The sequence below is a fragment of the Triturus cristatus genome, chromosome 7, assembly GCF_964204655.1.
Source record: "Triturus cristatus chromosome 7, aTriCri1.1, whole genome shotgun sequence".
Classification (NCBI taxonomy): Eukaryota; Metazoa; Chordata; class Amphibia; order Caudata; family Salamandridae; genus Triturus; species Triturus cristatus.
In genome coordinates this window covers 1,440,866,568-1,440,888,763 of record NC_140590.1, presented here as the reverse complement: position 1 = coordinate 1,440,888,763, position 22,196 = coordinate 1,440,866,568, and the positions used below count along the sequence as shown (strand labels likewise).

General features: G+C 44.3%; 1 protein-coding gene across 6 annotated transcripts in view; it reads right to left on the bottom strand.

The window, feature by feature from the left end:
- EPB41L1 (erythrocyte membrane protein band 4.1 like 1) overlaps positions 1–22,196 on the bottom strand; it is a 595,815-nt gene that overhangs the window by 247,245 nt on the left and 326,374 nt on the right. For all 6 annotated transcript variants that reach the window (XM_085619170.1, XM_085619173.1, XM_085619172.1 and 3 more), the window contains one exon: positions 1,056–1,214. In XM_085619170.1, the coding sequence (XP_085475296.1) occupies positions 1,056–1,214 (159 nt within the window). The remainder of the gene's footprint in view (positions 1–1,055; positions 1,215–22,196) is intronic.

Sequence of the window (22,196 nt, the reverse complement as noted above, 5' to 3'; positions counted from 1 at the left end):
CTATCTTTGCTCTTTCATTTCAAAGAGGTACTTATGGGGTAAATAAATAGATACTTCCAAAAGACAACTAGACATCAATGAAGGCCATCCTTTTGCAATTCCACCAATCTAGTGACATAAGTTTAGTACAGGTTGCCATGAACAGACATTACTTGACTTCCTTTTTAATTTCACGTAGAGAAATCCCAGCCTCACATTATCCATGACAAAATCCCCTTGCCAAGAGCCCAACATAGAGACTAAACATTTATCTTGTATTTACCATTAAAATGCACTGAAGTGAATGTTAGTCACCATCATGATCATGAATGTAAATGCTATTGTCCAACAGGTAGGTCTTCAAGTGCATGAAGCACAACTTTGAGCCTATGATTTGCATCTTCCTGTTTGGATAGACAATGTCACAATAGTGCAGGCATGCATTGATGTGCCCATTGTTCATATTATGTCTCCTGTAAACAGGTGGGAGAATCTGTGAATATCTACACTAGTGCATTATTCTACATTCTACCTGGAACAGAATGTAAGGATCCGGAACCAAAAAATCCTGCTTATTTAATATGGTTGCATCAAGTTCCTTGTTCTGTGGTTTCGGCATCCCGTGATCTATCAATTTGAAATGAAAAGCTTGACGGGAGGTTCTTCAACATGGCAGATTCCAGTAATGAGATATTGGTACTTAATTTTCTCTTCATGCATTCTTGTTACCGTGCTTGGCGGACAATCTAATTATCTAGGAACAGTTGTATCTGAGTGTTACATGCTACAAACATCTTTTCATAGAGTGCTGTGAGCACAGTGAGATAGAGCTGAGGAGTTCGAAGACGCAAATGATAGAAAATTGGAATACGCACTTGCGAATATGCAGAACATAACGGGACAATTGGCAGAGGCCCCTGCATGCTGGAACAAATTGTCAAGAGTGATCTGACAGAACTTCTCTAAGGTTTGGATCATCAGTCAATTCGCAGTGCCAGATTAAGGACTTTTCCCAAGATTGATCAGGGATATTGACATAAAAATAAGAGGGCAGAAGGACATGCCAGGCTTCTTACCTCCACTTCACACTCATACTCGGAAGAATCGAGCAAGACTACTCGGCAGAAGGCGCTCTTCAGCCTCTTTGAGGATTTCTGTGGAGATCGCTGTGTTCGACTTGGGGTTGTCTTCTCTGATAGGCCATCCGTATCAGTGTAGTCCTTGTCTTCCATGTCCTGGCAATAAGACACATACATCACAATCAAATCAAATGTAATATTGTTAGAATTTGAGTTATGGGAGCAAAGAGAGTAGCAATTCTGCCTACAAATTGCATTGAATGTAGAACCACAAATGACCAGCACAAAGATTTTACTTTTCTTATATCTCACAATAAGGCGTAATCATAATGGACATTTTAGGAACAGGTTTGTGAATACTGAGTGTTTAGTTAATAGAGCAAAGTTCAAGATCTGTTCTTTAATATCCGAGTGTCAAAGGTTCTATTTTAGGTCCAAATGGAACATGGATCAAAGTCCCCAGGATTCATCAAGCTGTATACTTGGAGAATTGCAGAGGAAAATGTGGTGGCCAGAGCTTTAGCATGTCCACAATTCTCTAGCGGGCAGTAACAGTGGAATATGGAGAGATTCATCAGGAAGTAAAACTGGCTTCTTTCTAACCAGTTGTACAGTAAAGGTACATGTGTGAGCGTGCAATACCTGAGCCTTTAATACATCAGGTGCATACTTGTACATCTCATCCATAAACCTTTATTATGGTTGGTCAGCCCTGCTGTGCGCAATTCTTGAGGGAAGAGTCACAAGTCATACAGAGAGAGGATAGTATTGCCTTTATTAACTTGTTAAGTCCTTATACACAGCATGAGGGCAGTACCTCTAGTTAGGGCTTCTTCATCTCAACTATCCCTTTCCCCAACTTCCACTCCACACACACCACATCATCATCACATTACCCCTTCATTCACCCTCATCATTCCAGGCAGCCACACTTATAGGAATGAGCAGGCACAGGACACTATACTAAGGTTGTAAGTAGGATACCGGTTGTCAGTTTAGACCAGTATCCTAAGCAGGCGATAGGAAGTATTTGCAATAGGCACAGGAGTCTGTTACTGTGCAGTTTCTTACTCCTCGTGCCCAACATCAAGCTGCTATACCTCACTTCTGTGCCTGCACTATCATGCACTAACCAAGAGCTGTGTTCACGTGTTGAAGGGGAGATCATTGGGAAGAATACAAACCAGCTGGTCATGTACTTAATGTGAGCTCATGGACTGTTGGCATGATAAATTAACATGGACAGTGCAAAGATTTAATAAAAAAGTTCACCCATGAGAGAGTAAATGTAATGTTAAAATTCAGAAGTCTGTAGAATGTTTGAAATTATTACTTGCAGTCCTCTGAACTCCTTGACCGTTATTAAAATTTTTCATGTTATGCGTTTTCGTCCTTATCTGAGACACCCTGCTCAACGGATGCATGTAGAATTCAGTGGTGGATTCTTATCACGTAACCAGGCAAATAGTGAAGATACTGAAGGCTGAGCAAATGAAATGAGCTTTTGAATCCCAGGGAACGGTGCCACAAACTTCAGAGATCCCGATAGACTAACAACTACACGCACTGCATTATCCTTGTTGTATTAAACATTAGAATTATCATGCTTTTCTCTATGGTCTAGACTTGCTAGCCCTCATACCTTTTGGAAAGGTCAGAACCCATGGCAATCAAACCCAAGGGTGTCCGGCCTCCTTCATGTCACAGAATATATGGCTTGGGTAAGTACCTATGAGGGGCATTTAGTATCAGCAGATCATTGGTTCTCTGCCCATGCAAGGGTTCCATTTAAAATCTTGTGAGCACAATCTATAACCTATAAGCTCTTGTGAAATCAAGTCTTTGATGCTGTACTGTTAAGCTCCTAAAATGTACTTTTTTATATATGAATATTCTAATTCATAAGCTTGCATGTATAGAAAATCTCAAAACTCTAAAAATACTCTGCATCGGAGGCTGCTGGTTGTCCTTCACTGAAGAGCCTAGCAACATTGTTGGGCTTCATTCTGTCCCACAGACATTGAAATCTGGGTGCAAATAGAAGTTTGTACCCAAATTGTGAATCTGGATTTTGATTTAATTGCCACACTGGTGTTTTTTTCTCATGATTTTCAATACAACCTGATGGAATCCATGCAGGGGTAAAAACTTATTCTGGGTTTTCACACGTCTGAACAGGGAACACATGCCTAGTTATCAAAGTATCATCTGTTCCGAGGTGCAGAATGAAGTGCCTAGTAATGACCCCACTCTGCCCTATTGTTAATCCCAGGTATGGTATTACCACATCATTTTCATCAGCGGAATAAGAATTACCTGCTAAATATTCATCAGCGGAATAAGAATGACCACCTAAATATGAAGTGCTGTTTCTTGCAATAAGTCTATCTACTAGTAATCGCTCGGGTAGGATTCCATCTCTTTGCTCTTTTACCCACTATGCCATCTCAGTTGGACCCAGTCAAATGAAAATCAGTCTTCATCCTGTTCCAATAGAAACAATCCAGCCCTAATCGAAAGGCCAGGTCTTCCCTGAAAACAGGAACACAGGAAACCCAAGACTGGTTTGGCCCTGGTTGGGGCTATTCAGTCTGGTGAATCTTGGTTCCAGTGGCACAGAAAGCAAGGGGCCAACATCTGGGAATACCCTTAAGCACATTAGGCTTCACAACAAACACACAAATGGTGATGGGAGGAATGCTTGCAATACATCTAATCACTGGCAATCGCTCGGTTAGCATTTTAACCCATCCTTTTTTTGCCTGCCATGAGAGGCATGCGTGCACAGGCAGGAAAAATAGAGAATGGCCTCCATGTGTAGGAAGAGAACACTTTTTGTGTTGGATCACTTGTTCTTTGTTTAGAGAAAATAAACTAAAGCTTTTGCAGAGCGAATGCTTTAAACATGGGGCCCATCCCTGCAACACTCTAGTGCTGCGAAGGAAGCTGCTGAAGCAACACTATTTTTCGAATAACTGAGATCCTCGCCAGGCATTTGGGAATCTGTAAATCAGCAAGGGAGGAGGAAACCATGACCTTCCCTCCACCGCCAGACCAGCCGTTCGTGTGACAGGGTCTAAATGGTCCTTTGAGTGCTGTGCATCAGCATTTGATGAAGTACGGCTTAGGAGCAGTGCTTAATTTGTGCCAGTGTTTCGGGTGCTCAGCACCGGCACTTAATTGTCAGCACCGGCTCTAGTGACAGTCCGCCACATGAATTATACTTGCCTCTCATGCCATTATTACAGATGTGTGTGGGATGAAATAGTCTGAATTGTCACACTTGTAGGAGTGCAATGGCTAGGTGTTCTGTTGGTACCACAATTGACAGTTCTGGCAGGGTATGGTTGGTGCAAGCTGCAGTGGCGTTCCGAAAAGGCCCATGGCATTTGATTGTTTGCAAATTAAGCACTGCTTAGAAGTACAGGGATGTGTGAAATATAGGTCCAGAGAGTAATGTGCATTTGGGAGTACATGGTTATATACACTGGGAGGAAGATGTCATCTGTGAGACCTTGAGCCAGTCTAGTGCTGCTTTAATAGCAGGTGGCATTTGTATCCTGAGGTTTTTAAATCCATGTGTATAATAGCTGAAACAAAACTAAAAGGCCCCAGAATGCAAAGTTCACTTGGAAGAAAAGCAAAAAAAACGAGACGAACGGTTTCTTAGATAACAATTTAATTTAGATTCATTTACTTTGCTTTGCTTTGCTTCTCTCGTCAAATTTTATTAGCCATTTCAAAGTGCGATAAGAAAATATGTAACTAAGAATGTAGTCATTATGCAGTGATTATATATTGTCAGTCGTTTTCCAAGACCCAGAAAGATGAAAAAGATTGTGATTGATAAGCTAAATATGTTTATGTTGTGTACTCCAAAAATTGTAGTTTTTACTTTTCCTTGCAAACCGATGGCACTTTATAAATCTTTTTGCCGGCAAAAACCTTTAAGTAGCTAATTTGCTCCACTGGCAAGGGCACTGGAATTTATGTAGATAGCCCGAGAACAAATGGCTGCTCTCAAAATGTTTGCTGTCAAGAAATACCTCTTTTTACCTGAGGCAAGCCAATGAAAAAATGCATATACTGCATGAAGGATGAGAAACACAAGCAAAAATCCATCCCTGTAGCATGATACAGCAGTTGAACCAATCAGAAATGTAGAACGTCCACATACACACACTGAGGTCTTACAATCACAAAACAAATGTAGCAACTAAACGCTTCTTAAGTGTTTGTCCATCAAAACCGAACGCCGGCGACCGTGCTGTAACAAAACCCTGCGAACTGGGCGACACGCCGCCTGTGCAAGCCTTTCTCACCAGTGATTAGACCAAAGCTGGGAGAAGGGAAACCAAAGCCGAGAGGTACGGGAGAGGAGAGGGCGGTGGTGGTTGCGGAGCAGAGCAACAGCCGCAGTGAAGGGTCTCCACAGAGATCAGACGGGCCCAGAATATCAACAAGGCCGCCTGCTAAACTTGACAATGCCAACCAGGGAAAGATAAGGAGGCACTGCTTTGCTTGATTGCTGTCCCGTGAAGCCCCCCCCCCCCCCCCCCACTGAGAGTGCCCGGCGTGCTGACATCGAGCCATAATCTGGGGTTCAACGAAACAGAAACCATCGGAGCTGGGGGAAAGACAGAGGCACGCAGAGTGGTAGCCAACCACTGAAGAGCTGATCACAGCAGGCACGCTGCAACCAAGAGGTTACCACAATCAAATTCAATTGATGAATGACACGCCGCCATTGCGTTCCACTAGGAGCTAAATAAGCACTGACCTTCAGTAAATTTAGCTACAGGGAATAGTTATCCACAGTGGCCATAGAGCCAGGCCACCAAGAGGAAATAAGAAATATCACAGGGACGGCAGGTGGACCCAGCGCACCCCCATAGAGACGCTCCTAATACCTTGTGGAAACCCCACAGGCCTAGTGGGGTGCATTTGCCCCACAGTCAGGTGGCGGTGACCACCTGGAAGAACATAACACCCGAGTCGAGATCCACTCATCAGCTGTTACAATGCCCAGCGCTAAAGGAAATAGAGATACTCACCAAACCAAACTGGATAAGTACATGACCCTCAATAACTTAGAGGCTGATGCCCCAACTATCGCGAGCTCAGCTACACTAGAAGAGACCACCAGCACCAAAGGGGAACCCACCCTCCAAGACATAATGGAGGCAATAGGAGGGGTACGTACATCCCTTGAGAATAGGATGGACTCCATCATGGCTCAGATGACGCCAATCAGAGCTGACATACGCAACATGAGTGACAAAGTAAAAAATATAGAAAGAACTATGGCGGAATTGCAGTCGGTTGCAGACACTTTAAAAAAACGAGTTGCACCACAACAGGCCGCCAGTCATACACTAGAAATGAAGCTTGATGACCATAAAGGAAGATCACGCCGCAACAACATCAGAATCCTAGGTGTCTCAGAATGGGCGGAGGGGCATGCGGTGTAAATTCTTTGTAGAGAAGCTTGTGAAGCAATATCTTCAGGGAAAAGATCTATCAAGCGTTTTCCTGACTGAAAGGGCCCACAGAGTCCCAGGCCTGGGCGTCCCCCAAGACCTCAACTAGCTAGAGTGTTCCACTTCAGGGATCAAGATATTATACTGCAGACAGCCCGGGCCGCCTCCCCAGTCTTATATGAGAATAGCACGCTCACATTTTTTCCAGATTTTACAATTAGGGTCCAAAAGCTACGCAGACCCTTCTTGGAAGTCAAAATAATGCTCCGAGACAAGGGGGTGAAATACGCTATGCTATTTCCAGCACGACTTAGGGCTGAAGCAGAAGGGAAAGTTTGGTTCTTTGACACTCTCGAGGCAGCACATGAGTGGCTTGAAGGATGGTGATCAGTGGGAGGCACGGGTCCAGAACGTGCAGAGAGAAACCTCACAAAGAGACTCCTGGCCATGTTGAACCCGGAACAATCAACTCAGAACCTGCATATTCAGTGGACTCGAGACACAGATGACTTTAAGGATCTCGGAAGATGAAGTAACGGGGTTGCATAAGGGACAATATCCTTGACACGTTAATCTAAACCTTTGAAATTATTGCGTCAGGCATGGAGGGAGGGGCCAACGAAGTAGTGGCACAGGTACTACCCCTCCTTTTGTTTTTTCTTCTTGTAGACTAGTTGGGAATGGAGCAACAGGCGATCTGCATAGTTGAGGAACCGGGTAGTTTTAGGCCTGAAGTGCAGGGAAGCAGGGAGGGGGAGGTAGGTCTGTTGATAATACACTATGCAAGTTTGAAGGCACTATGGATATACTAAATGCAATGCATTAAAATAGAGACTCTTGTTGTAAATTAGCTGATACACGATTCAATTGCCACCTCCGGAAACCCCGGGGAGGGGGGGGGGGGACGAGGACACATTAGAGCATACATTCAGAACACCAAAATACAAATTCACCAAAATGCACGCTAGGGACATAGTAGGGAAGACAGTAGCTAGACCCTATGCCTGGCAAAATGGTGACGACGTAAGATGAGGGACTTAGGCTCCTGTCCTCAAATGTGAATGGGATGGGAAACAAGCTTACACAAGGGATTGTATTGCAATACACCAAACAACTTTAGCCAGATTTTGTCCTACTGCAGGAAATGCATCTTGTGGGCAATACTTGCAAGGCATTAACACGCTGGGGTTATAGACTAGTGGCCCGCTCCGGGTTTACCACTGGCTTCAGAGGGGTGGGGATACTTTTGCGGAATACCTTCCCCCCTTACAATAGACCAGGCACACAGGGGAGATATGCAGCTGTTACTGGACTATGGGGAGGACACCAACTTCCAATTGTGACTGTCTATATTCCCTTGGCACTCCATAACATTGCATTCCAAGACCTAGGAGATCTGTTCTTGAAACTTGGGGAGACTGATTATAGGTGGAGACTTTAGCGCGGCACTGTCTGGACCACACGACCGTCATCCCCATCGGGGACCTGACGGTAAAGCCTCACAGTTCTCTGAGTTTCTAGAAGCATTTGGTCTGGTGGATGTCTGGCAGGTGCATAATCCAGTAGAAAAGGAATGAGCATTTCCCCAGGAACTGCTCATTCCTTTTCTACTGTTCCATTGGGGCCTATGAGCAGGACCTCACAAACTTGGCTCCACGTCCCTCCTTTTGACCACAAGGTGCATAATCCAGACAGAAAGCAATTCACATTCCACTTTGGGGCTCACAATAGCATGTCTAGAATTGACTATATCCTTACAGTGGCAGATCAGGCGACATGGTTCAAAGAGATACGTCATCTGGCAAGGGGCATATCTGATCATTCCCTCCTCTGGGCATATTACCCATTGGGAGCGCAGTGTAGTGGGGGGTGCCAAGGATTAACCCATGGTACCTTAAACAGCCCCAAGTATAGGCCAGGCTAATGACAGATATAGACCATTATTTTCGTGAAAACAAAGATTCGGTGGACTCAGCATCAACTATCTGGGAAGCATTCAATGTGGTGGTCAGGGGGATTACCATCTCCCTAATAGTGGGGGTTAAAAGGGCACTAGTGGAAAAGCTTGAAAATGAAATCACGCACTTGGAAAGGGAGTTGCCGGGAGATGATACTGGGGGAGTCAAACATACATTGCAGGTTAAATTGAAAGAATACAAAGACCTAGTTGGGGAAGAAGCCAGAGACAGAGCAACAAGGCAAAAGAGATATGAAGTGGGAGACAAGGCGGGGAAACTACTTGCCTGGCAAGATTCCCGTGAATGAGCAAGGGGAAACAGCGTTTACAACGCTGTCATTACATCGCGCTACTATTACAACGACCACGTTGTTTTTTTTTTTTTTTGTTTTTTTTTTAAAAACCTTTATTCGTGCATCTTAAAAGAACAAATACGGGCCTACAACCGTCAGGCCGGCCACGATACAGTAAAGCACTGATACCCACATTACAGCCCCCGTGCATCAACGGTCAGGATTAACAACAGGTTATGAGTTATATACTGGAGAGATCCTTGACACCAGGGGAAGGAGAAGTGAAGGTTAATTTTAAGTTTTTTGATAATTTTATCAGAGAAAAAAGTCAATGAAGGATAAGAGCAAAGTAGATTCGAGTCCGCAAGATAGCTTCACCACACGGGCGAGCAGCAACATCAGTAAGAACAACAATGGGAGTAAAATCTCAATCAGTGAGGCGGTGCAGAGATATATCAGGATAGTCACATGAGCAAGTACGCGCCCCTCCAGAGCCGCCCCCACTCGATCCACCCCACACCCGGACCCCGAATCGAAGAAAGTAGAGCACAGAGACATAAAAGAAGAAAGGCCCATAGAACTAATTGAGAACAGAGTATTACCCCCCCACCCTACACCAATGCGGAGGCTACGGCCTACCCCCCCCCCAGCATAGTGCCTGTCGCCCAATGAACCCGAAATATAGAGAAGAGAGAAAGTAGGAACAGAGTAAAGAAGGGAAGAAAACAGAAAAGAAGGTGGGTAGGAGCCCACTGGACACCAGAGCGCCCCGAACCATCAGCCAGTTATGGCCCCCACACCCTGAGAGCCCTCTACGCCAAAAAACGGCATGCAAAGATACCATGGCACCACAGTTTAAGCAAGGGATACAAGTCGCGACGAGTGCGCGCAAAACATACATACAGTCCCAGTCCCAGGCCAGCCCGTCCATAAACCATAGCGATAGAAGTCAGTCTAGCCCTGGCCCGATCGCGGGCTTGGGATTAAACCAGCTCCTGCGTGAAGGCCCCGTGTCCCGAGCAGACAAAGACAAGATGGCCGCTTGTGAGAGGATGGTGAAGTAGGATCACGAAATGGCCGCCGACCATCGATTGAGGTCCCTCGTTGCACCACATAAAATCCAAACCTGGCAAGTAAGGTACAGGAGTTCCACAAAAAGGCAGCAGTGGGCCACCGCGGACGGTCCCTCGAAGCCGTTAGGTATCGCTCAGCAGGATATCCTCGCGGACGCGGTGAGGCAGGGAACAATGAAGCAGGCAGCCATGACCAGGGGGACAAAGTATCCGCAGTTGAGGTGGAGAGCGGTGGACCCTGGGCGCCGGGAGCGCTAGATGAAGGCACCAGTGTAGCACAATCATACACCGCCGCTGCGTCCCCGCAAGAGGACAAGAGCACCGGAGGACCCACGCCCTGTGGATGACAAACAGTGCGCTCACGGCCCGCAGCCGACAGTATGGGGTCAAACCTCTCACTCAGCGCCTGCAGGCCAGCGCACATCTGTAGTTGAAAGTCCCGCAGGACAGCCAGAACGGAGCCGCATGTCAGCGGAAGCTGGGCCCCAACATCGGCAGCAATCCGGGACGGCACTGTGGAGCTGGTGTCCGGAAGAGGGAGGGCGAAGTGGGCAGCGGGCGAGACCGGAGTATCACCCCCCAGCCGCGAGCAGGCACTCAACGCCATGTTTTGCCGCTATACGGTGCAATGGCCAGGGGGGGGGGGTCGTGGCAAGGGGTCAATTCCCCTCAGGTCTACGCCGCAACAGGAAAGGCCGACAGTCGCTTATCTTCTCGCCGGTCCCCCTCGCCGCTGGCTAGGCAATAGGCAAAGGGGGCAGCAGCCCCCCACAGCTCGGTCCTCAGAGCGGGGCAGGAGACTCACCGCACCGGGGCCCACCCCACAGCTCCAGCCCGTCAGGCACAGGGTGCAGAAGGTGTCCGGCCGTCTCTCCCCGGGCTCATCCGGCAACGATCCATGGTGCGAGGCGAGATCGGGACCGCGGGGCTCAGGTTAGCGCTAGCTGGTCCGGTAACTGCGGAGCTTCCAGGAGGCCGGCAAAGGCCGTAAGGGCGCAGGGTTTCAGTGCCGAGGACAAAAGCACCCAGAACTCGGGCATCCGGGCGGGTTGAGACTCCGGGAAGGCAGCAGCGCGGTCAGCGCGTCTTCGCACACGGTGCACCTCGAGAATCGGCGAGGATGGGCATCAGGATAGTAGTCCGAGGCCACGGACCGACGGAGCCGGGCGCTCAAGCGTCTGCTCCGGTCGCCATCTTGGCTCCTCCCTCCGAACGACCACGTTGTTAGTACGCGATGCATTTACATTGCAAGTCATTACGACGACTTGCACTAGGAAGCGCTGAGGTATTGGAAATGAATTCCAACACCTTCCTTACTGTTGCGCAAACTGGAGTAGGAATAGTAATTATTTCTATTCCTAAGTCCAGCGCGGCCCCTAGTGCAAGTCGTTGTAATGACTTGCGATGTAGATGCATCGCGCACTAACGTCGCAGTCGTTGTAACGACCGCGTTGTAAAAGCACGTGATGTAATGCATTGCGATGTAATGAGACATATTACGAGCAAGTAGATTAGTGACCAAAGTCAAAACAGATCTCGGGGGGATGCTCCAAGACCCGCAGCTGATAGCGGAGGAGTTTGCAAATTTTTATGAGCGCCTTTACTACCCAAGCAACACCTCTGATGGGAAAGCATCCACAGAGCTCCTTTCTGATATGCAACTGCCATCCCTCAGCTCTAATGACCTAGAATTCTTAGAGTCAGGCATAACAGAAGACAAAATAACTCAGGCCATCTGTGCACTCTGACCGGGGAAAACAATGGGGCCAAATGGCCTCCCAATCGAGCTGTATAAGATGGGAGCGACAAACCTAGCCTCCTATCTCAGGAATATGTACATCGAAAGCCAGACGCTGGGCATCCTCTTGCGAGACCAGCGATTGGCCACTATCGTGGTCAAAAACATAGAAGTAAAACCCAGAGGTCGGTGCACTTCTTACCGCCCCATTTGCCTACTAAATACGGAAGCGAAGATATTGGCGAAACTACTGCCCACACGGCTAATACAGATTAGACCCAAATTATTGCACCCAGACCAATCCGGCTCTATGCTTGGAAGGAACACTGCTCTGAACCTGCGCTGACTACATAGGGTATTGGGACGCGTACAGACGCTCAGGGAGAATGAAATCGTAGAGTCATTGGCTGCTAAAATGGCATTAAAAACCACTGAGTGGCATTACCTGTTTGCAGTTTTGGGAAAAATGGGATTTGGACCAAACCTTTTGGCATGGGTTTTTACTGCTCTACAATAATCCACTAGCATAGGTGATAATTAACAATACGAGGGCTGCACACTGGACAGAGGAATGGGAAGACCGAATCTCCCTGTATGCTGACGACATACTGTTGTATCTGGCAACACCTAGGACCTTGCTGAATAGAGTCATAACAACTGCATCTTATAAATAATTGTTGTGAGCTGAACTGTAAGTTTGCTGTTAGCTTTGCACAGTGTGGGTGCACCTTAGCGACTGCACACCTCTTTGTTCTCACTGATCCTGAAGAAAGCCTTGCGATAACGCATGAGAAGGCTGAAACATGTAGACCTTGTCACAAGTACATCATGGATGCCATTGGTCAATTCAACCATATAGGACATCCATGTATGTTTTAATCTTGCCCTATGACCCCATCATTAAATGTATAGGGTTCATAGAGGCAATCTTAAATCACCTTTCACTGAGCACTCACTTTGCACAAAAAAAACTGCTCCGCTGTAGTCAGGCATCACAGCACACCCGGGATGCATTCAGCCCCTCGGGTGGGAACTCTATGATGAAGCATGTCACCAACTAGGTTGGTGAGTGAGGGTTCTTTTTTTTTTTTTTAAAAAGGAATTACTTTTTTCTTTTGAGTCAGCAGTAATCCTTTTCTGGAATTGCTCTTTCTTTGTTGATTACATTTATTCTTTAAGGGGACTAGGAGTCGTTCCAAATTTACCCTTTCTCTCTTTGTGTTGAAGTATATTTATTAAAAACTAATTCATAACGCCCCAGATCCCCTTACTCCACTCAGAGAGCGCTGGGCGCAAGACGTTGAGAAACTAGAGGAAGAGGAATGGAAGGAGGCTATGTACTCACCCAGAGTGGTGGCAATTCCTGCATGAATTAGCCTGGTATAACTTAAGATACTGCATAGAATATACTATTCTGGTCGTGCTCTTGCCAAGTTAAACCTGGTAGATTCGACATGCAGGAGACGATGTGGACGGGAAGGCATTTTTACCACACAATCTGGGAATGTTCACGCATTCAGAACTATTGGGGCAGGTAACACACTCTATTGGGGAAACTCTGGAGAAAATTATAGAACCTGACTTAAAATAATGCCTGCTAAATATATGGGGAGAGATGGAGTTGAACAGCAAAGAAAGAACCTGGGCCACCCTGTGAATAATGATAGCCAAAAGTAACATTGCAAAATTGTGGGGGGCCCTGCAAGTGCCAACACTTCAACCATGCGAGCGGGACATGGATTGGTGTATGGTTACTGAAAAAACAATCTACGAAAGTAGGGGCTGTCCAAAGAAGTGGATGCAGATTTGGGGCAAATGGGACGCTTCCAGGGGCTATTTATGCACGCCGCCCCCAACACTATCCTGAGTTGATGTCGCCACCCACAATAACCAGGAGTTGTAAAATATGGTCTACAACTAAATTGCTCTCCTTAGGTATGTCTGATACCTGATTTCCAACTGTAATGTCTAACCTCATCGAATGTATTGCATGCCTGATGGTATATCTGCCTGTTATATTAATACAAATAATTTATTTTAAAAAACGAAAATAAGGAGGTGCAATTCCTTTACATTTATAACCACGACAATTGGACATTTGATGTACTCACTTTAAAATTAGAGGTGGCCAAGCCAGAGAGTTACTTAGAGGAGTAGAGCCATTGCCGAACCAAGGTCCAACTTGGCTCTAAGAGCCTAACCAAGGGCCAAGCCACCAAAAGTACCAAAATGCTTATTCTCTTGCATTTCTCTCAATCTCCCTCCTACTGCTTCATGTTTTTCCATCTCTTGCGAACTCTCTCACTCACCCCTTCTTCCACTCTCTATGTCTCTCTTTCTCGCCATTGTTTCTTTTTGACTTCGCTTTCTCTATGGGTGTCAGTTCACCAAAAGGCCAGGGGTAGCAGAAGAAACATCGCATGCCATATGTCTCTGTCTCTGTCTCTCTCTCTCTGTCTCTCTCTCTCTCTCTCTCGGTGCATACAACATACATTTAAATGCATTTTTTACTTACATGGACTGCCAGCTTGGGTCATATTCCCTCCAATTGAACTTCATTGTTTATTACACAAATACAATATTACACAAATAGAGAATAATATTATTCACTATTTATGCAATAAATAAATTGACAGAAATCCAGAAAAGTGGAGCCCCAACCGACATCCATTAGGATTTGCTGCCTTTCTGTTTCAGGTAGTCCTTTTGTCATCTCTAAGGCCAGGGGTCGCAATGGCAGTACTATTGGTCACAAGGGCCAGGCCAGGTTTCTCAACCAGCGACCCCTGGAGACCTGTAGATGACGCTTATGACTTTCTCTCTTCTCTCTCTCTCTTTCTCCTTTTCCACCTCTCCCTATATCACTTTCTCTTCCACCATCCCTCACTTACTTTCACTTTCGCTCCCTATGCCCCACAACCTCTTACTATCTCCCTGCTCTCTATTTCTCCTTCAGACTTTCTTGCTCTAATTTCCTCTCCCCTTCATACCAACTTGGATATCAACCCCCTTGCAATAACTGCAATCTTGCTACTAGCTCAATTTCGAAGCAAACCAGTGAGCCTGCAGTAATACCTAGCTTATTTTGTTCCAATGACAATTCCAATGCTTGTTTCAAGTACCACCTAATTTTCTTTGAGCTGCAAAAGAGATAATGTTTGATGTTAGGCCACCCACACGTTCATGAAGAGGCTCTCTCTGCCACACCTCCAGATTCGTGCCGCATAAGGTTCTTTCAATATAAAATTTAGCTAAGGCCAAGGGCAGCCGTGGGCCTCATCTGGCCATGCTTAGCACAGAAGAGCTGAGCTCGTGGTCCCCTTATAGGACTTGAAAGTCTGACACACCCCTCCCAGCTGTAAATGTCTACATCACTCCTTTTCAGCACGGTTGGACTGGGAGAGAAAATTGGCCCGGCACCAAAATAAAAGTGGTCACCATTAGCAAACACATGGAGATGATGGACTGGACGGAGTGCTGAAACTTTTCAGACACTCACCCCCAGTCACAGCTGGGTTGAATCCATCATCATTCTTTAGCCCACTTTGCCACCCCAGTTTGGACTGGCCCAAATTTGCAAATCAGCCAATTTTGAACTTGTGAAGACATGCTTTTTAGGTACTTTGCAAGGTATGGGAGACTGTATGCGTTTGTGTTTGCTGCAATGCTTGTGGTATTAACAGGAAAATCAACAATAATACCAGTCCACCAGGCCATTAAACCAGCCAACAAACTGCTAAACCCCCAGCCCACACAATGATCTGTCAGACCAGTCCATCAGGCACTGCCTGTTTACCCCACAGGCCAGCCCGATATTGCTTTTCAGGATCTCTGATCCCTGACCCAGAGATTAAAATGACATAGAAGCTGGTAAGAGGTTGAACAGATCCCGATACCTGCCGTGAACGTGCCATGAGGGTGGCACGAATATAAACACATTACTCATGCATTCACGCATGCACATGCATGCATACACATATTGCATGATCCAAAACTTGTTAAAGAGGCTGGGTTTAAACGAATGGACCACTCTGGACATAGCACTGGCTTGTCTGCAGGTTGAGTACAGAATTGTTTTCTAGTGTATGAGCTGTTGCCATACAGAAAGATTAACATACAATACTCTTAGATGAAGCAATTGTTTATTATTGCCTTCTGTAATACTACTGGCATTATCCCAGAAAGAATATTAAAATATCTATTAATAATAACTTTCTAGGGTGCCTGTTTGATAGTTTTGCAGTTCTGCAATACTATAGATGACAGTTTTTGCTCTTATGTAGTCAACATCTGTAAGTAGACTAAAACCTGCAATTCTTTGCCTTTGAACCTCTGATATATGTAATTGTTTTCTTGACACCATATAGGATGTGAAAACACTTCAGGACGATAAAATGTATAGTCTTGCTTGTTGTATGCCAGGAGTAGATATCCAGACTTTATCTTCAGGTAAAAAATACAATTTTCAGATCAAAGTTGAAAAGTATAGGGAAATTCACTGGTGTCTATAGACTTTCCCTAAATAGAGATACTTAAACTAATAGAACTGCCTCATTCTCTTCAGAAGAATATGTGTACGGGTCGTCGGAGGTTTTCCTTAAATACCTCCAGGCATTGTGCTAACTAGGATATGTTTTGCTGCATTGGCATTTCATTCTATTTTTGGGGTCCTCAGATCTCGGTTGCTACAGAAACCTGAGGTTTTCTTTCTATGTGGCAAGTACAAAATATTTTAGCGAATTTGACAACACAAGTTTGGCAACAGACTGAGGCTACGATAAAGCAATACCACGTCGCTAATTTTTTATTAACTGCAGTGTTTTTTGCACCGTCAAGCTCTGATAGCCGAATAGTATCAAGGGACTTGCAGTCTTTCTACAAGCGTATACACAGAAAGTTCACAGAGCATTGTTTTTATGTTATAGGGGAAGAACTGTTTCATTCCAAAAAATCACTTTTGAATCCAATAAAATTATATCTACACGGTTGCTCCAAAAAAATAAAAGTATGCATTATGTTAAATGTATTTTTGAAGAGTAGTTCTAATTACTATTCAACAGTACCTTAAACAAAAACTAGAGGGGTCTGGTGGCTAGCACTAGTTCCCTTTTGCTGAAACCACCAAAATTTCATAAAAAGAAAACTTACAACCCAACATTCTCAGGCATGGCCCGAGGATTTGGAACGCCCATTCCCCTGAAATCAGAATGAATCCCTCAACTGCCTCATTCAAGAAAGAAGTCAAAAGGATACTGATAAACAAATATATGCCGGTGAACGCATGACTATACTCCAGGACTTAATCTATCCTATCTATCTAGTCTACCCTTTTGCCTGCACGCATGCTTATTTCTCGCAAACTATATTATTACTCTGGTATACCATTACAATGCATTCCATTACAACGCATTATAAGGTAAGTAATTGAGATGTTTTAGTATTGGGGTGGGTATGGGTTTTGGGGTACATGGGAATAGTTATTTTTACCCCTACACTATCCAACACTTACCCTACTGTTGCACTCACTGGAGTGGGAGTAGTAATTTTTACCCGTACACTATCCAACACTTACCCAACTGTTGTCCCAAAAGTATTATGCGTTGTAATGGTATGCGTTGTAATGGAATGCGTTGTAATGTAAGTTTTTAAAAGTGCATTGTAATGGCATGCGTTGTAAAATAATGCAATGTAATGGTAGTTGCAATGTAAAGACTGAGTTGTAAAAGCATGCGTTGTAATTGCATGTATTGTAACGTCATATATTCACAATTAAACCTGATGTGCATGATCATTATGAAAATTCTTAAAATAACATTGATGTAAGTGACCGATCCGCACAACAGTGAAAAACTCAAATGGACTTTCCCCGAGTGAAAGACTCAAATGGACTTTCCCCGAACTTCTGACTACCCTTCTTAATTTGAATTCTGTACATTTCTCTGGTTTGAGTGCCACATTAATGATGCTTGGAGTCCAGGTGCTGCTGAGGAGTAAAAATGATTTTGCTGTTGAATGAAGCCAGAAGGCACAATTTGACATTTGTTTGGTGGGTAGATGGACTTTGGATGGATTAGTATTTTGTTGACAGAAGACTTCGATGCGCAGGGCAGCAGAGTGGAATTGTGTCCATAAGATGATTTAACATTACACCGGACTTTACGTTCCTCCACAAGTTCTTTCACAACAGCATTTTCTTCGCTGTTTTTCTCTGATATGCATCTGTTGCTAGCTAGGCAGGTTTCCTGAAGAGAGCATACAGTTTAGAGCTACAAGAAGGAGGTATCTTTGACTAAAGCTGCGCATTGCTGCAGGCTTAAAGGATGAAGGAAAGAGATCTTACAATAAACTCTACGCAAACCAGACCAAATATTATTTGCACTGGAGGTTTTGTCAAAATCAGGCAAAATGTCACAGTACTGTCACATTTTCCATAACAGCCCTGAGGGCACTGAGAAGGCAGTGCCCTGCACAGAGGCGAGCCATGTGCTTGGTGGCATCTCCCATCAGCCACTGCTTCACTGTAACAATCCTTTACACAAGGTTTGCTACAGACAATAAGACACATTGCCATTTTATCGGTGACGCACTGAGAGAAGTTTTAATATGTCTGGGTGTTCTCTTAAATTACTCAGGGCCCAATTCACAAAGGTAAACTTAGAGCTGAAGTCCAAGTTTACCTTTGTGAAATGGGCCTTTTGACTTCAGGTTTAAACTTCAACTTTAGGTCTAAACTTAGATTTCTGTTCTAAAATTAGACAACAGGTCTAAAATTAGACTTCAGGTCTAAGTTTACCTTTGTGTATTGGGCCCTCGGACTTCAGGTCTGAACTTAGATTTCAGGTCTAAAATTAGACTACAAGTCTAAACTTAGACTTCAGGTCTTCGTTTACTTTTGTGAAGTGGGCCCTTAGACTTCAGGTTTAAACTTGGCCTTCAGGTCTAAACTTAAACTTAATTTCTAAGTTTACCTTTATGACCTGTGCCCTAAGCTTTTCTGAATGTTATCCAGCAACCCATTTACTATAGTCTCAGTGGTGATGGAACAATTTTCAGACCAGGGCTGCTGCCATATCTGCAAAGCCAGATGTGAAAAATCCAGCCATCGCACAGAGAATATGTGTAGCAAATGAGTCACACTAAATCAGCAGGAGAGTAGTAAAGGTGTAGTATGTAATGATGTGATCAGGAACACACTGTTGAAAATAAATTAATATAGCATGCCAGAGTAGTGCACTGTCATTTACAGACAGCACACTTTCCATTGAAATGCAATTTTGCTGAAATGTGCGGAAATCCGCTTTCAACGACTAACTATAATTTACACAGAAATAAGAAAAGTGTCTTGTTTTATTTTGATCCTATTGAAAATCTCTTCTTTCATCACACTTCAGAATTACAAAAACAGTAATTGATATGTGCTTTCTTAACTGCTGGTACATTTTGAAATATTTGTACAATACATTTACATGTATTTAAATGTGATTGTGCACGGGAAAAAATTACATCCTACAGCGTAAACCACAGCAAATGTAACAAGATACAGCCACAATTAGAAGGCACCTTTATTCCTCCTTTACCTTCTGAACTCGAGCATGGTTATTTTTGGGGGTATTGCAGACCCACTGCACCCTTACTTTCAGCACCTATGCACATATTATTAAATTATTCCTATTTTAAAATGCATATTTTAAATCTGCAGCAGTAGTACGCAGTAGGGAAGGGTTATATCGATTGTTGCAATTCCATCTGGAGGCCAGGGCAACAGATCAGAAGTTAGTATTAAAACAGATACAAGTAATTAGCCCACGATAAGAAAACATCTTGGGAAGTTGGGATCCTGCAGATTCAAGTTAGTTAGTTCAGCATGTCTGAATTTTTTCAGCAACAAAACACGGTTCTCTTAATTTCAGTTCGACAGCAACTAGTTTGGAACATAAAGTGTATTTTATTTACTTGTAGTGCTTGCCGCCTCCACGGCGTTTAACAGGAGACAATAGGATTGCAGCTTGGTGGGATTCACTTCATCTTGCTCGGATTCAAACTTGGGTTGAGGAAAGAGCAGAGACATTTCATTATCAGGTGAGCCACTGAGTTATTTTAGCAGTTCAGGAAGACAAAGTTCCAAGAGGAAATAAAATGTGGCCGGTATTTATATTTCTCATAACATTGCAGTTCTGACCAAAAGCAGATGGTCTGAAATGGGTTATTTTTTTTATTTATTTTTTATCTGTGGCCATTTATCCTTTTTCCAGTTTTCTGGGAGGTCAGACAATCTAGTGGCAACGATTGCACGTTCATCCTTATCTTTTTATCCCCATTGAGTTAGCCTTGCACTACTGATGTGTCTGGGGCTGAACTACCATGCGTGGTTAAGCTTGCTTAAGCCCCTTTAATGTATTTGTAAAGGACACACAAAAAATGTGGCAATGCTATGTGTGCGTGTGTACTTTTAGTATTGTGTATTAGGTTGACATGTGTGCCTGTATGCATGTCCTCTTTGAGTTCTGTCAGTTTTGATTGCCTGTGCATATCCTACAACAAATACAGACTTTTTAGCTTTGTCTTTGCATGAGTTTTTTGTGTACAAAGATTCTTCCTAGTATCAGGCGGAAGCATATCAGGGGAGTTTCTCACGACATAGTTTCAATGTTATCCTGCAATTCACTCCGTGGTAAGACGGAACACTACCAATTTCCAGATGAAAAACCTGTTTTGGGTTTGGCTCTTGGCAGACTCAGCTGTAATTTAACTGCAAACCTTATTCATTACCTTTAAGGCTTTTTTGATTCCCATAACTTAAGTTTTTGTTTAGATCTCCTCCATTGTTATATTGGCAACCACGCACATTTTGCTAAAAGTCAACTCCTTTTTCGAAGTAATCTACCACTCACAATTGCCTCTGCATTGCAGTGTAACCTACTTATGACCTTATCAAAAATGTAAGCTCATTCACCGTTATTACTATGACACAGGTGTAGGAAACTGACCAAAGAACAAAAATCACATATTCCATCTACAAACGTAACATGGTAAACACTGTGATTAACCACAATACATTTCCAAGATTGGATCCAGTGGCGTGGCTGGGGGGAAGGTATGAGCTTTCATGTTTTTTTTTACTCTCCCTCGTCGTCTGTTGACCCCCCCCCCCCCCCCCCCCCCCCGTCATCATCGTCTGTCGCCAGCGCTCTGGCCGTCACTGAGTAGCAATGACAGGGATCGTCCTGAAAGGCAAAAAGTCTAGCTACGCCTCTGATTGGATCATGGTGGCCCTGTCCTGTTCAATAGAGGGGGTTCTACTGTTCAGGAGAGCTTAACAAGGTACATCTTCTAAGGCAGAATAAGCCTTAATGCACCTATACTAGAGGCAGTAGAGAGCGCTATGAATAACCCGAAGAACAGCTCGAGTCTATAGATGCGGGGATCATCGCAGAAAAAATAGGTTTTTTTGCTTATAGAGCTGTTAATCCCTGCATCGTTTCTGATCTAAACTGTTCCACAAGGCCGCCATTTCTCTCCTGCTTCTTTATCAGTTCTAAGTTTTAGTGCAAAAGTAGCAAAGAAATGTTTCCTTCACCACCCTCCCACCTATTTATGTTCACTGGAGCAGAAGTCACCTCTACCTTCTCACATGCACAGTTTCACATCGGAACAAAATAAACAGTCGCCTTCCACTTGAATATTTGTGGATGTCACACGGCTGGATCACCATTCTCTCAAGCACAAATTTCACCACAGTCAAGTTACAGGCTATATAACAAGCTGATTCCAAGTTTACCTGCTGCTGAAAACAGCGGGTAGTATTATTACAAGCCTAATACTGTCCTCTTTTCTGTTCTTTAGGATTGCCGGTGACGGTGAATAAGACAAGGCTTCGCCTCATAAGCACTGGAAAGCAGTTGAAATTTACAGGTAGGGCACATTTCCACAGTATTCTCCTCATCACCTTTTGCCAGTGACTTTTTGTTCCTTCTCGGTATTCAGGAGCAGAGCTATTATATATATAATGCGCGGTAATGGCATATGCTGTGAAAGCATAAGCGTTGTAAAACAATGCGGGGTAAAAAATGCGTGGTTAAGGCATGCGATGTATTTCCCTGCATATTTCTATCGTACAACGTTACATGCTGCTGCAAGATGCAAGATATGTCCTTGATCCCTTAGCGAATTTTCCATCTCCTTTTTACACCTCTGTCGGAGACTTATGCGCTACAGTTGCATTTTTGTAGAGCATGAGCACCCAACACTGTGCACAAGAACAAACAGATAAGGACATTGTATGCATGGTAGTATGCCACATACACACAGCTCACGAATGCCATGCATTCTGAAGACACAGGATGTGTAGGTATGCTGGTTATCGCAAAGCATTGTGTTTCATTATTGGCAGAAGCAAGGATCCATCTAGGAAGTATCCTTGGCATTGAAATGTTGGTAAAGTATCTAGGTTATCATTAATCATGCAGTATGTGACGGTTCATGTCTTTATGTTTTTGGCATCAACAAAATGTGTAATCACTTCCTGGAAATGATAGGCAACCAAGGAATGCTTCCCTGCAGTTGTCCACAGGTACAGGAAGACTGGGCGTTGAAAGAA